Source organism: Peromyscus eremicus, chromosome 8b, assembly GCF_949786415.1.
Source record: "Peromyscus eremicus chromosome 8b, PerEre_H2_v1, whole genome shotgun sequence".
Classification (NCBI taxonomy): Eukaryota; Metazoa; Chordata; class Mammalia; order Rodentia; family Cricetidae; genus Peromyscus; species Peromyscus eremicus.
In genome coordinates this window covers 61,646,675-61,657,047 of record NC_081424.1, presented here as the reverse complement: position 1 = coordinate 61,657,047, position 10,373 = coordinate 61,646,675, and the positions used below count along the sequence as shown (strand labels likewise).

Genomic DNA, 10,373 nt, shown 5'->3' with positions numbered 1-10,373 from the left:
AATTTACCATTACATTAGGTTGCTTTTGAATGTCCTGATCACTCAAAGATTGGCTCCCTAAATGGTAAAAATTTGTAGTTATTTTTACTTTATGTGTATACACCACATGTGTGCTGTGAGATGTGGTTGTGAGCCACCCTGTGGGTGTTGGAAATAAACTTAGGTCTCTGGAAGAGCAGCCAGTGCTCTTCACTGCTGAGAGCTCTCCATCCCCTAATTAATCTTTACCCACAGGTGGTATTCCTTTAACCCCCCTAGGATTACATAAGCTAGGGGAGTGGACACATGACAGCCAGCCTCTGTGCCTGCTTCTCAGGAAACAAAAGCAGCAGTTGCCACATAGCACCCCATTCAGAGAGCAAGATGTTCTGCTCCCTGGCTCTGGCAGCCTGAATCAGAAATGCACAAGGGGCTGTCACTGGCCAAGCAACTGAAATAAGTGGAAATTAACTACAATGTATCAATCAAACTTACCTTGGTAGCCAGCTTCAACATTTATGCAAGTATGATTGCGACTGAGCTGGACTTCTGGTGCTTCCTGATTTATCTTCTGTGACATCACTTCCCTTCTATGAGTTTTAAATGTAGTACCTTTATTAGTATTTCTAAAATAAATTTGCAAGTCATTTCCTCAAAAAATATTTTAGAATGGTGAGTTGTTATGGGTCTAATTCATAGTTAGGTCCTATGAACTGTACACATGTGTTCAAAAAGAATATACACCAAAAGGCATTGACTGCTCACATGTATGTCATTATTTTTGTTGTATTTGACCTGTTGGTTTCTAAAATACATGTGCTATACTATCTCTCTTTCCATTGTACCTGTACTCTGGAATTGATTTCAGCATGAGGAGTATAAGTGGCTTTTTTTTTTTTACTTTTTCTAGTTCATATCGCATTTTACATATATTTTAGCATATATTTCTAAAAATAGACAGATAATAAAAATATTGTTTTCTAAGCAAGAAAAGAAAACATGCCTTCACTTTTCACCATCACTTCCCACGTACTAATCCAGAGTCGTGGCCCCTGCTGTCTTATTGCCTTACGCTTTTATCGCTCAATACTGCTTAGTAACACCTGCCCATTTCACTCGTTTCTCTGCCCAGCACTGCTTCACACAGTCCCCACATTCTGTGGAATGAAGCGCTCATTCTATTAGAGAACACTCATATCCTTAGAAAGGATATTTGGGTATTTTTTTTTTTTTTTGATTTTTTGATTCCTGAAAATGTGTTGATTTTTCCTACTTTAGGAACACTACCTGATTCTGTGCTCAACATCATTTTTTTTTTTTTATAAGAACAAAGAAAGATATGGCATGCCTAAGAAGGTTTGGTACAATAGGAGGATATAACTGAGGCCTTAGGACTCCCAGGGCTGTGTAGGCAATAGAATAGGACCTTGTCTTGGAAGGAAGGAAGGAATGAAGGAAGGAATGAAGGAAGGGAGGGAGAGAAGGAGAGAGGGAGGAAGGAAGGAGTCAATCATGAGCATTTTAGATCGATATGTGGAAATTCTACAAGACTTGACTGGAACACAACATAAGCAATATTCTTGTTGTCAAAGCTCTGCACACTGGTATTTTAAATGTGATAAATATCCACCAACACAATGGCTCATTTAAGCTTGTGAATGACATTCATATTTTATTGACAGGTCAAAATACAGATTCTGTGAAGGAAAACAGCTTTCATAGAAATATACTTTCTAAGAGATCACAAACTTAGCTCGAAGTTACACAGGAAAACAGCAGAGAAACAGAACATCTAAAGGCAGCAATGTTTCAAAGCAGCACACATGAGGAGGACAGGAAGTGAATATCTGAGGGAAACAAAACATTCACTGGAGGATCAGAAAGGCCAGTTCCAAATCCAGGCATTAAAGTCATAGCAGCTACAAGACACAGTATGCAGACACAGTATGCAGAAGTCCTTCAGGAGCAGAAAGGAGCTGACCAAATATAAATGTGTTCACATGTGGGAGCTATATACCTTTCTGGTAAATATAAGAATTTCAGTGAAACCCAAAAGCTCTGTGCAGCACACTTGAGCCAGGGTCATCTGAGTAACTGTCAGTGTAAAGATGAAAATGAGCATTTTTAGAGGCTTACTAAGAATTTAGAGACAGCAGCATGGAAGGACACATCTTCAGGGGTCAGGAGTGCTTGCATCTCCCAAGTGAACTAAGTGTCCTCAGAGACACAGCATGGCCATAAGGGCCCTGGGCACAGCTATTCTCACGTCCCCAGTGGAGACAGGTAATAACCTCAAAGGTTAAAGAGGACCTTACTTCTAAGCCTGACCCAGTGTGCTCCTTTAAAAAAGTTTATTTTACTTTTTTAGTTCATCTTAATGGTTGTTTTGCCTGCATGGATGTCTGTGCATCACTTGTGTGTCTGGAGTCCACAGAGGCCAGAAGACACTTTAGGTCCCCTGGAACTGGAGTTAAAAACAGTTGTGAGCTATCATGTTGGTGACGGGAACCATACCTGGGTCCTCTAGAGGAGCAGCCACTGTTCTTAACTGCTGAGCCATCTCTCCTCCAAGCAGAACCAACTTTCCCATAAGCAAGCAAGAGTTTAGTTTATTTTTTTCTATCCAAACACTTCTGAGGATCAAGAAAAGAAGTAGTTAGACAATTGACTTCTGTTAGAATTTCTAATGAAAAAGTAATTTCTGACAGATTGTATGGCTATTAGACTTCATGTGTCACGGACTGAATGAGAATGACCCGCATAGGCTAATATGTTCGAATGCTTGGTCTCCAGTTGGTGGAAAGGATTAGGAGTGGCCACGCTGGAGGAGGTGTGGCCTTGCTGGAGCAAGTGTGTCAATGGGGTGGGCTTTGAAGTTTCAAAACCCTGAGCTATTCCCAGTTAGTAAGTGTTCATTAGCCTGCCTGCCACCATGCTCTCTGACATGATGGTCATGGACTCTGCTACCCTTTGGAACCTTGAGCCCCACATCAGATGCTTTCTTTTATAAGTTGCTTTGGTCATGGTGTCTTTTCACAGTAATAGAAAAGTAACTAAGACTCCATGATTTCAAAGACTAATGATTTGGGAAAACATTTTCACAATCTAGAGTCCTGCTAAGATCAGGAGAGCATGTGTGATGTTAGTGATGGTGTTGTGGGTCATGGAGTCAGGAGCAACCTTTGAAACCAAACCAATGGACGTTTTTTATAATACATGTGGGAGAAACCTCTGAAAGGTAATTTTTCCTTCCTTTGAAGTGTGGTTCCAGTTGCCATCGCCTTGCTGGTCAGACTGGGTGACATTACTCTGAAGGAGGGTGGAGTCTGGGCCCTGCATCCTCTTCCCACACTTTCTGGAAGAAGCAAACACATCTTGAATTAAGTTGGTGGATCCCAGTTGGGAAGCTGCCACATGTGACACATTGGCTCTCAACTGTAAAGACAAAGTATCTACTGATTCATTTGAAGATGCTGGTGAGGAATTTACCTGGAAGATGTCTAGTATCGTCTCCACTGGTCATGCTCATACTGTCTGCCTCCTGCACCAAACAGAAATAAAAACCAAAGTAAGAAGAACTGTCTCCAAACACTAACCGAAAGAAGTGGCGTGGTTCTAAGTATGCATAAAGACAGAATGCTGAGTTGTACTGGAAGACAGAACATTTTTCAGCTGTGACCACCTGTCATTAAATTTTGTTCTATAATTATTCCATTAAAGTGGAAGCAATTAATTAGGAGGTAGTGCTATTAGTAGAAGGAAACTGTCAAAATTGTTTTTCTTGGTGCCAGTTCTAACCATCTGCAGGACATCTAGATGTTTATTACTGCTAATGACTTTGGAAATGGAAATTCATGCAGATGGCTCCGACAGGACTTCCTGCCAAGCACAGAGAAAGCCACGTGTGACTTTTCCAGGGCTGAGCATACAAGCCCTCCAACCCCACAGTGTAGCTGGCCACTTCCTGCCTCTGACAGACACGGGGTGTTGGGAAGGGACTTGGTGCAGAGCTAGCCTTGAAGAAAACTGACAGTTTCCACATCTTTGGTTGAGCATGGTGGTACTCAGGACTCAGAGGCAGGTGGATCTCTGTGAGTTCCAGGCAGGATAATGCCACACAGTAAGACTCTTTCTCAAAGACAACACACTTTTCTGCAAGTCTTGCTCTTGGCTTTCTTTGGTACATGAAAGCAATGGCTTTAACACGCTCTGCCTAATGACCCCTAAGGTGTAAGGGTGATGGCCCTGACAGGTGTCCACCCTGTCATCCTGGAGTCTCCTAGTGTGCAGGCCCCTCTCAGTCACCATGAGAACGGGCAAAGTGAAGAATCTCACCTAGTTTACAGCTCCTTAATGGAATTTAACACGTTTTCCCTCACCAGCTGGGCTGAACAATAGCAAGGGAAAGGTCAAAACTTCAACTCTGGTAGCCATTTGGTCACAGGGTGGCTAGGTTGGGCCCCAGACTTTGATGTTGACTATCTCTGAGATGTACCCCAACCCATCTGCCAGGCTGCAGTCCCTGAAGTGGCCCTGAGGCCTCAGCTTCCACAGGGCCCACATGTATAGTTAGGTCCAGACTTTGAAAATGTGTCAACTATGCCAAAACTGAACACTGCCATTTTGAACATAAAACATTTTGAGTCTTTTTTAACATGAAGAATTTTGTCTATTTTTTTCTAATCTTGAAATAGTAACAACTTTCCACTTAATATGTTGAAGAAATACAAAAATATTTAAGGCAGGAAAAAAACCCACTACAAAAATGTGCTGGCCCAAACAAAACACAACTCAGTAATTTTGCAGAAAAAGTAGATTGTCTGATCTTTAAAACAACAACAACAAAAATTCCAATTAAGGACCAAATGTGTAAAAGTTGATGTTGCACACAACACCAAAGAACACTAATGCAGCAGCAGCAGGAGCAGCAGCAGCAGGAGGAGGAAGAGGAGCAGCAGCAGCAGCAGCAGCAGGTGGCCTGTGGACTTGCTTCCACATGGGCAAGGTGCCAATGGAGCACTGTCCTTTGCTCACATACTGCCCCTAGCTGCTTCTAGACTCACCTTTAGCCATTCAACCTGATATCAACCCAGCACCCAGGCCACTCAAATTGGCCTTTTTTCCTCAGGACCCTAGAACTTCTCCCAGCCCAACCTTCACAATCACGACTGTGATTATGTTTCTATTATAACCCACCCCAATAAAGCAGAGCTGTCCTTCAAAGTCCCAAGTCTCAAACCAGGGCACAATGTCTACATAGTTTTTAGGCTTTAACTAATGTGACCAGTGCCATGTTTCTGTTTTCAAGTAACCAGAACAACAGGGTAAATGGGCTTCTCTGGTCTAAAGCTAGATAATACACAACCACTCAACACTCCCAATGTGTCAAGTTTAGTGCAGCCATGTAGGTGGAGGATAGAAGCCAACTCTTACAACTTTCCAGCCTGGCTGGTAGCAGGAAATTAGGCAGTTGAGTAAAGAGATCTGTGGTACTGCATATTCAATCACTGGACAGACTAACTGTCCAGGGCCCTGTGTGTCCTCAGGGCTTGCACATCTGTAACGGTGATGACAACCTCACATTGTTCTTTTCTGGGTCAGAAGAATTGCTTATTGCTTTTGATTATCTGGCCTTTTTGTTATATGTGTAAACATAGTTTTCAAGATACATATATCAGAAATGAGATATAGAAAATTGGTGGTTGTGGATGTGCATACTGGATTTAGAACTAAAACACTGGGTATATAATGGGAAGCATGACATTATTCACTGAGTTCAGCAAGAGCAAGACCTTTGTCTCCATCACTGCCCTATGGAACTCGAAGAATATGCATGCAAAGTAAACCAACGTAGAGCACACAACCAGGAAACGCACAGCTGTCCAGACTTTGTTCACCACATCTGTTTCATTAAGTTGGTGAGCGTTAGTTACCAAAAGGGATGTCAATGCTGGGCTACAGGACTGTGGCCCAGGATGCAGACAAGAGGCCAGGAAGTAGTGGCATGTAGAATGCTGGGGACATCAGAGCCCATGGCTCAGGGAGGAGCAAATCCTGCAGATGCAAAAGGTCCAGAAGGAGAGTGTATCTCACCAGGCCATGCCATGGCTGAGACTCCTGATGTGTGTGAGAGAGCTGCAGACCACATGGGTCAAAGACCAGGCAATCAGGAGATGCGTGGCATACATACAAAGAACCACAAGAGCTGTGGCTGCTGCCCTGAGTTCTTCACTATGCTTCCAATTCCTCATTGGCAGCAAATATTTTTTACAAACATGAATGGGAATAGCACCCTTGGAAAGACATCTACAGTTTGAATAGGATTACCTGTCCTTGGAATAGCTGATGACTCTAGTTCACTCACTGTAGTTCCAGTCCTGGGATTCTGACATCTCCTGACCTCAGCTCTGGGCCCAGCAGAGGCTACCACCATTATCTCACTAGCTTTCAGTCTTATGTCCTAAAACATGTATCCACTCTACATGTGGCTAAAGGCCTCCAGCCTTATATCACTGGCCACAAGGACATGTCACATATGTAGGATGCATCCTGGTGCCATGAAGACAGCTGTCACATTGGTGGGACATACAGATACCATGATATCTCTGGGACAATGGAAATGCTCAGTGATGTGGGTTCTAGGGTAGACAGCTCTCTGGTAGAGACCTGGGACTTAGAAAGCACTTCTCCTAGGGAGTCATTCCATTATCTTCATCTATATGAGGACATGCTCAATACCCTCTGCTAAAAGAATGTGAAGAAATCAACACACACACACACACACACACACACACACACACACACACCCTCCATGACCAACAACAACCCAAGGAAGAATTGATTCTCCTAGCGTATCTGAAACATACCCCTGTAACTTCTGCCATGGAACTAAGGGTGAGAATAATCCAATTCTTGTGACATTCTTTCTGGGCACTCAGCCGGGGACAGGGCTCTGTGGATATAGACGACTCTTTGTAGGGTTTACAGTTTCAGTGGCATAGCTATACTAAGGAATGCCTGTCAGGAAAACCAAAGGCACTCTGGTGCAGGTTATGAGACTGTCCTAAGAACTGCAGGTGAGGTTACTAAGGCCCAGGCTTCCCGAGAAGACTGGCATGGGCCTGGCTCTATGGCACCTCTGTAAATAGCACCTTACTACCTTTCCTACTCACCTATAGGAGTTATACTCATTCACCAACCATGAATCAAAGAATCACAGCTCTGCAGAGCTATAGATACACAAGCTTATTGATGCCAGCTGCCTGACAGAGGAGGAGGAGCCAGGACAGTCACCAGACAGTCTGAGTGTGGAGATCTGACAACCCTGGTGGTTCTCTCCTGCAGCTGGTGAGGGTGCGAGCCTCCCTAGGGAACGACAACCTCTTACTGCGCACAACTGTACAGCTGTCATCTGGCCTAGCATCAAGATTCTGCACATGGGAATGGGACAATGGCAAGCCAAAGAGGACAAAAAGAAGGCATCACTTTCCTTGGCACACCAGGCAAGGCGGACTGCGGCTGCCGGCAGGGGAAGAACCATCAGCGGGGACCAGCTGCCTCAAGGAAGGGCCACTAGCTCTTCCCCAACACACAAGGGCAAAGGGCCAAAGCCTTAAAGGCACTAGCCTGACTTCCAGCCAGGTGCCTTGTGTCAGGATGCAGGATGCGTAAACATTTTCAGGGTGGGACATACAGATAGCTGGGCCTACACCTAGATCCTATCTAACTCAAGTGGGCTAAAGCCGTTACCAGTGTCACGGTAGCTTTACAAAGAAGGTCTATAGGCTTTCACTGCTTTTGGTGGTCTTTGGCCTTGAGAGACATCTATCTAGTCAGAACTCTGACCCTCCCTTGCCATTATTCTGGACAAACATCTGTCTGGGTCAGCTCAGAGTCATGGGCTAGCTGGTAGTGTGGCAGGGAGCCCTGGACACAGGCTGTGCTGGAGAGCTTCAGGAGAACTTCAGCTGGGCCACCACAGGCCCTAGAAGACAGTCAGTGGCAGGAGTGATGGAGCACCCTGTGTAAGTTCAAGGAAAGTCAAAAGCCAACCTAAGTCTACATTGATGGTGCTTCTCCTTCTCCAGGGAGCAGCCTTTCCACCAGGAACTGGATTATTCTAAACTATACAGCAGCTTCAAAGTTGCTCAATACCCACACTCGAGAAGATAAGCCTGGGCACTGTACACATGTGCTGTCTACAGCCTGAGGAGAGTCCTTCCTCAGCAGCATCACAGAAATGGCTGTGCTTGCTGCACTCAGGACTGCTAAAGAGCTGCCATCTGAGCAACACGCAAATCTGCACACGTGCGGTTTACAAAAGTAAAAGACACATTTGAGTATATTTCTATAAAAGGACAAAACTGTAAGTCTTCGGTAATTTCAGTCTATCAAGTTTAGCTCTGGAACCTAAAAGAAATTTGAATTCAAATACTGATGGGAAGTTCTCTACATATTGAAGTGCAAATAATTGCGTATCAAATTAAGTATAGTGTGATTATCAATACACCCATATGACATATAAAGAGCTGCATTTCTAACATTATAAATGTAATCCATGACATGAAAGACAGCAGAATGCTCCTATGATAGCAGAATGCTCCTATTTGAGCCCTCTACTAGCAATCTTTAGAAAAGCCTTTGAGTAAATTGTAAAAATTGAGTCTTTAAGAGATGAATGAATTGGCAGAAAATAAAGCAGTAAGAAGCAGACATATCACCATCAAGCAAGATTATTATTACTTGTCTCTATTCCATAACAAAGAATTAGGTATGCCAACACACTGACTTGTTTTCTAACTGTAAATACACAACTTGTTTTCAAACACAGGAAACATAGCATGTTTCAGCACAAACATAGCGTAAAGGAATGCAACACCTATGAGCAGTTGATGGCTGGTGTGGCAGCCTCTTACCTGAACCCTGATCTCTCCATGGCTGCCCAGGATGGCCATGTGTGGAGCCTGTCCTGTGGGAACTGGAGCCCTGTCTCCCCAGCCTCCCTGTGGGAACATGGTCAACACATCAGCACACCATCACTCATTTTGTCTCACACTTAATAGTGTAGCAAGTGATACCAGGCCAGTAAACCTTCAGTGTGCTCACAACGGCAGAATGGGACTAAGACTATATAGACAAAGGCTCAGAAGAGGTGCAGCGAATCTGGACTAGAAGTCAAATGGTAACTTATGACCAGTACTAAGATATATCTCACCATGTATGTGTCTTTAAAATGGAGTCTTGTTGCTTACCCAGAGGCAACAATTGCAAAAGCTATTCCCCCTATAAGGAGGCCCACCTCCAGTCTCTTCAGGTAACACAATCATATGGATGTGTTCCTCTTGAGCATATTCCTGGGATGTGGTGAGCTCCTCCACACTACTCACAAATGCATTAACACATACTTTTTATACTCTGATGTCTTTGTATCACTAATTACCACTGATTACATACTACCTTGGACTTTGTTTGTTTTTCGAGACAGGGTTTCTCTGTGTAGTTTTGGAGCCTGTCCTGGAACTCGCTCTGTAGACCAGGCTGGCCTCGAACTCACAGAAATCCACTAGCCTCTGCCTTCCAAGTGCTGGGATTAAAGGTGTGCACCACCCCCCCCCTGGCTATCTTGGACTTTTTAAGGTATCTTTATTTCTCACACTCCACAGAAAGAATGAATTCCTACCCCAAGTGCCCACTGCAGACTCTGGGGTGTGTCTGCTAGGCAATGTGGCATTTGGCCAGGAACTCCCAAGGACAACACATGTATGATAGGGCCTTCAGAGACCAAACTCCCCTTCTGCTTGGAGCCACTGTGGACAAAAAGGACAAGGTCCCAAGCAATGCACCCATAATACTAGATTCATCCACCAGTGAAGGGAAAAGATCAAAGCACAACTTATGTGATGCCTGAGATACTCCAAGGGTGCAGGCACCTGCCCCAGGGCCACCTCTCACCTGGGATCCACTGCAAACATGGACAGTAGTGGAGGAAGACTGGCCACTGTTTAATGTGATGAATGCTATGTGGAAGGGTGAGAATCTTGAACTGTGACACAGGAAGACACTTCAGAAGTGTATTATCTTCCAACAGTTGCCATTTTAGGTGATAGAACCATAAATCTTCTAAAGCTCTTATTTAATTATTCTCTTTTTGAGATTATAATTTAATTGCAACATTTCTCCCTTCCTTTTCCTCCTTCCAAACCACCCCATTTGCCCTTTTCTACTGTTATTCAAATTCATGACCACTTTTGTAAAAACTGTTACTGTACACATATAGGTATACACATACTGAACTTTTCTAATGTCCATTTGTTATGAGAAAAACTAAACCTCAACTTTTGTCAGGTAGACAAACACTATTCATGCAGCCTTTAATTAGGGGAATTGTGGGAAAC

At 43.8% G+C, this 10,373-nt stretch overlaps 1 protein-coding gene across 3 annotated transcripts in view; it reads right to left on the bottom strand.

Moving 5' to 3' along the window:
• Positions 1-1,624: 1,624 nt before the first annotated feature.
• Fam120b (family with sequence similarity 120 member B) overlaps positions 1,625-10,373 on the bottom strand; it is a 58,778-nt gene continuing 50,029 nt past the window's right edge. For 2 of the 3 annotated variants that reach the window (XM_059272919.1, XM_059272921.1), the window contains 3 exons: positions 8,895-8,981; positions 3,469-3,520; positions 1,625-3,334 (listed from right to left, as the gene is read on the bottom strand). In XM_059272919.1, coding sequence (XP_059128902.1) covers positions 3,480-3,520; positions 8,895-8,981 — 128 coding nt within the window. In that variant the 3' untranslated portion in view covers positions 1,625-3,334; positions 3,469-3,479. The remainder of the gene's footprint in view (positions 3,335-3,468; positions 3,521-8,894; positions 8,982-10,373) is intronic. The other variant, XM_059272920.1, reaches the window with a different exon arrangement.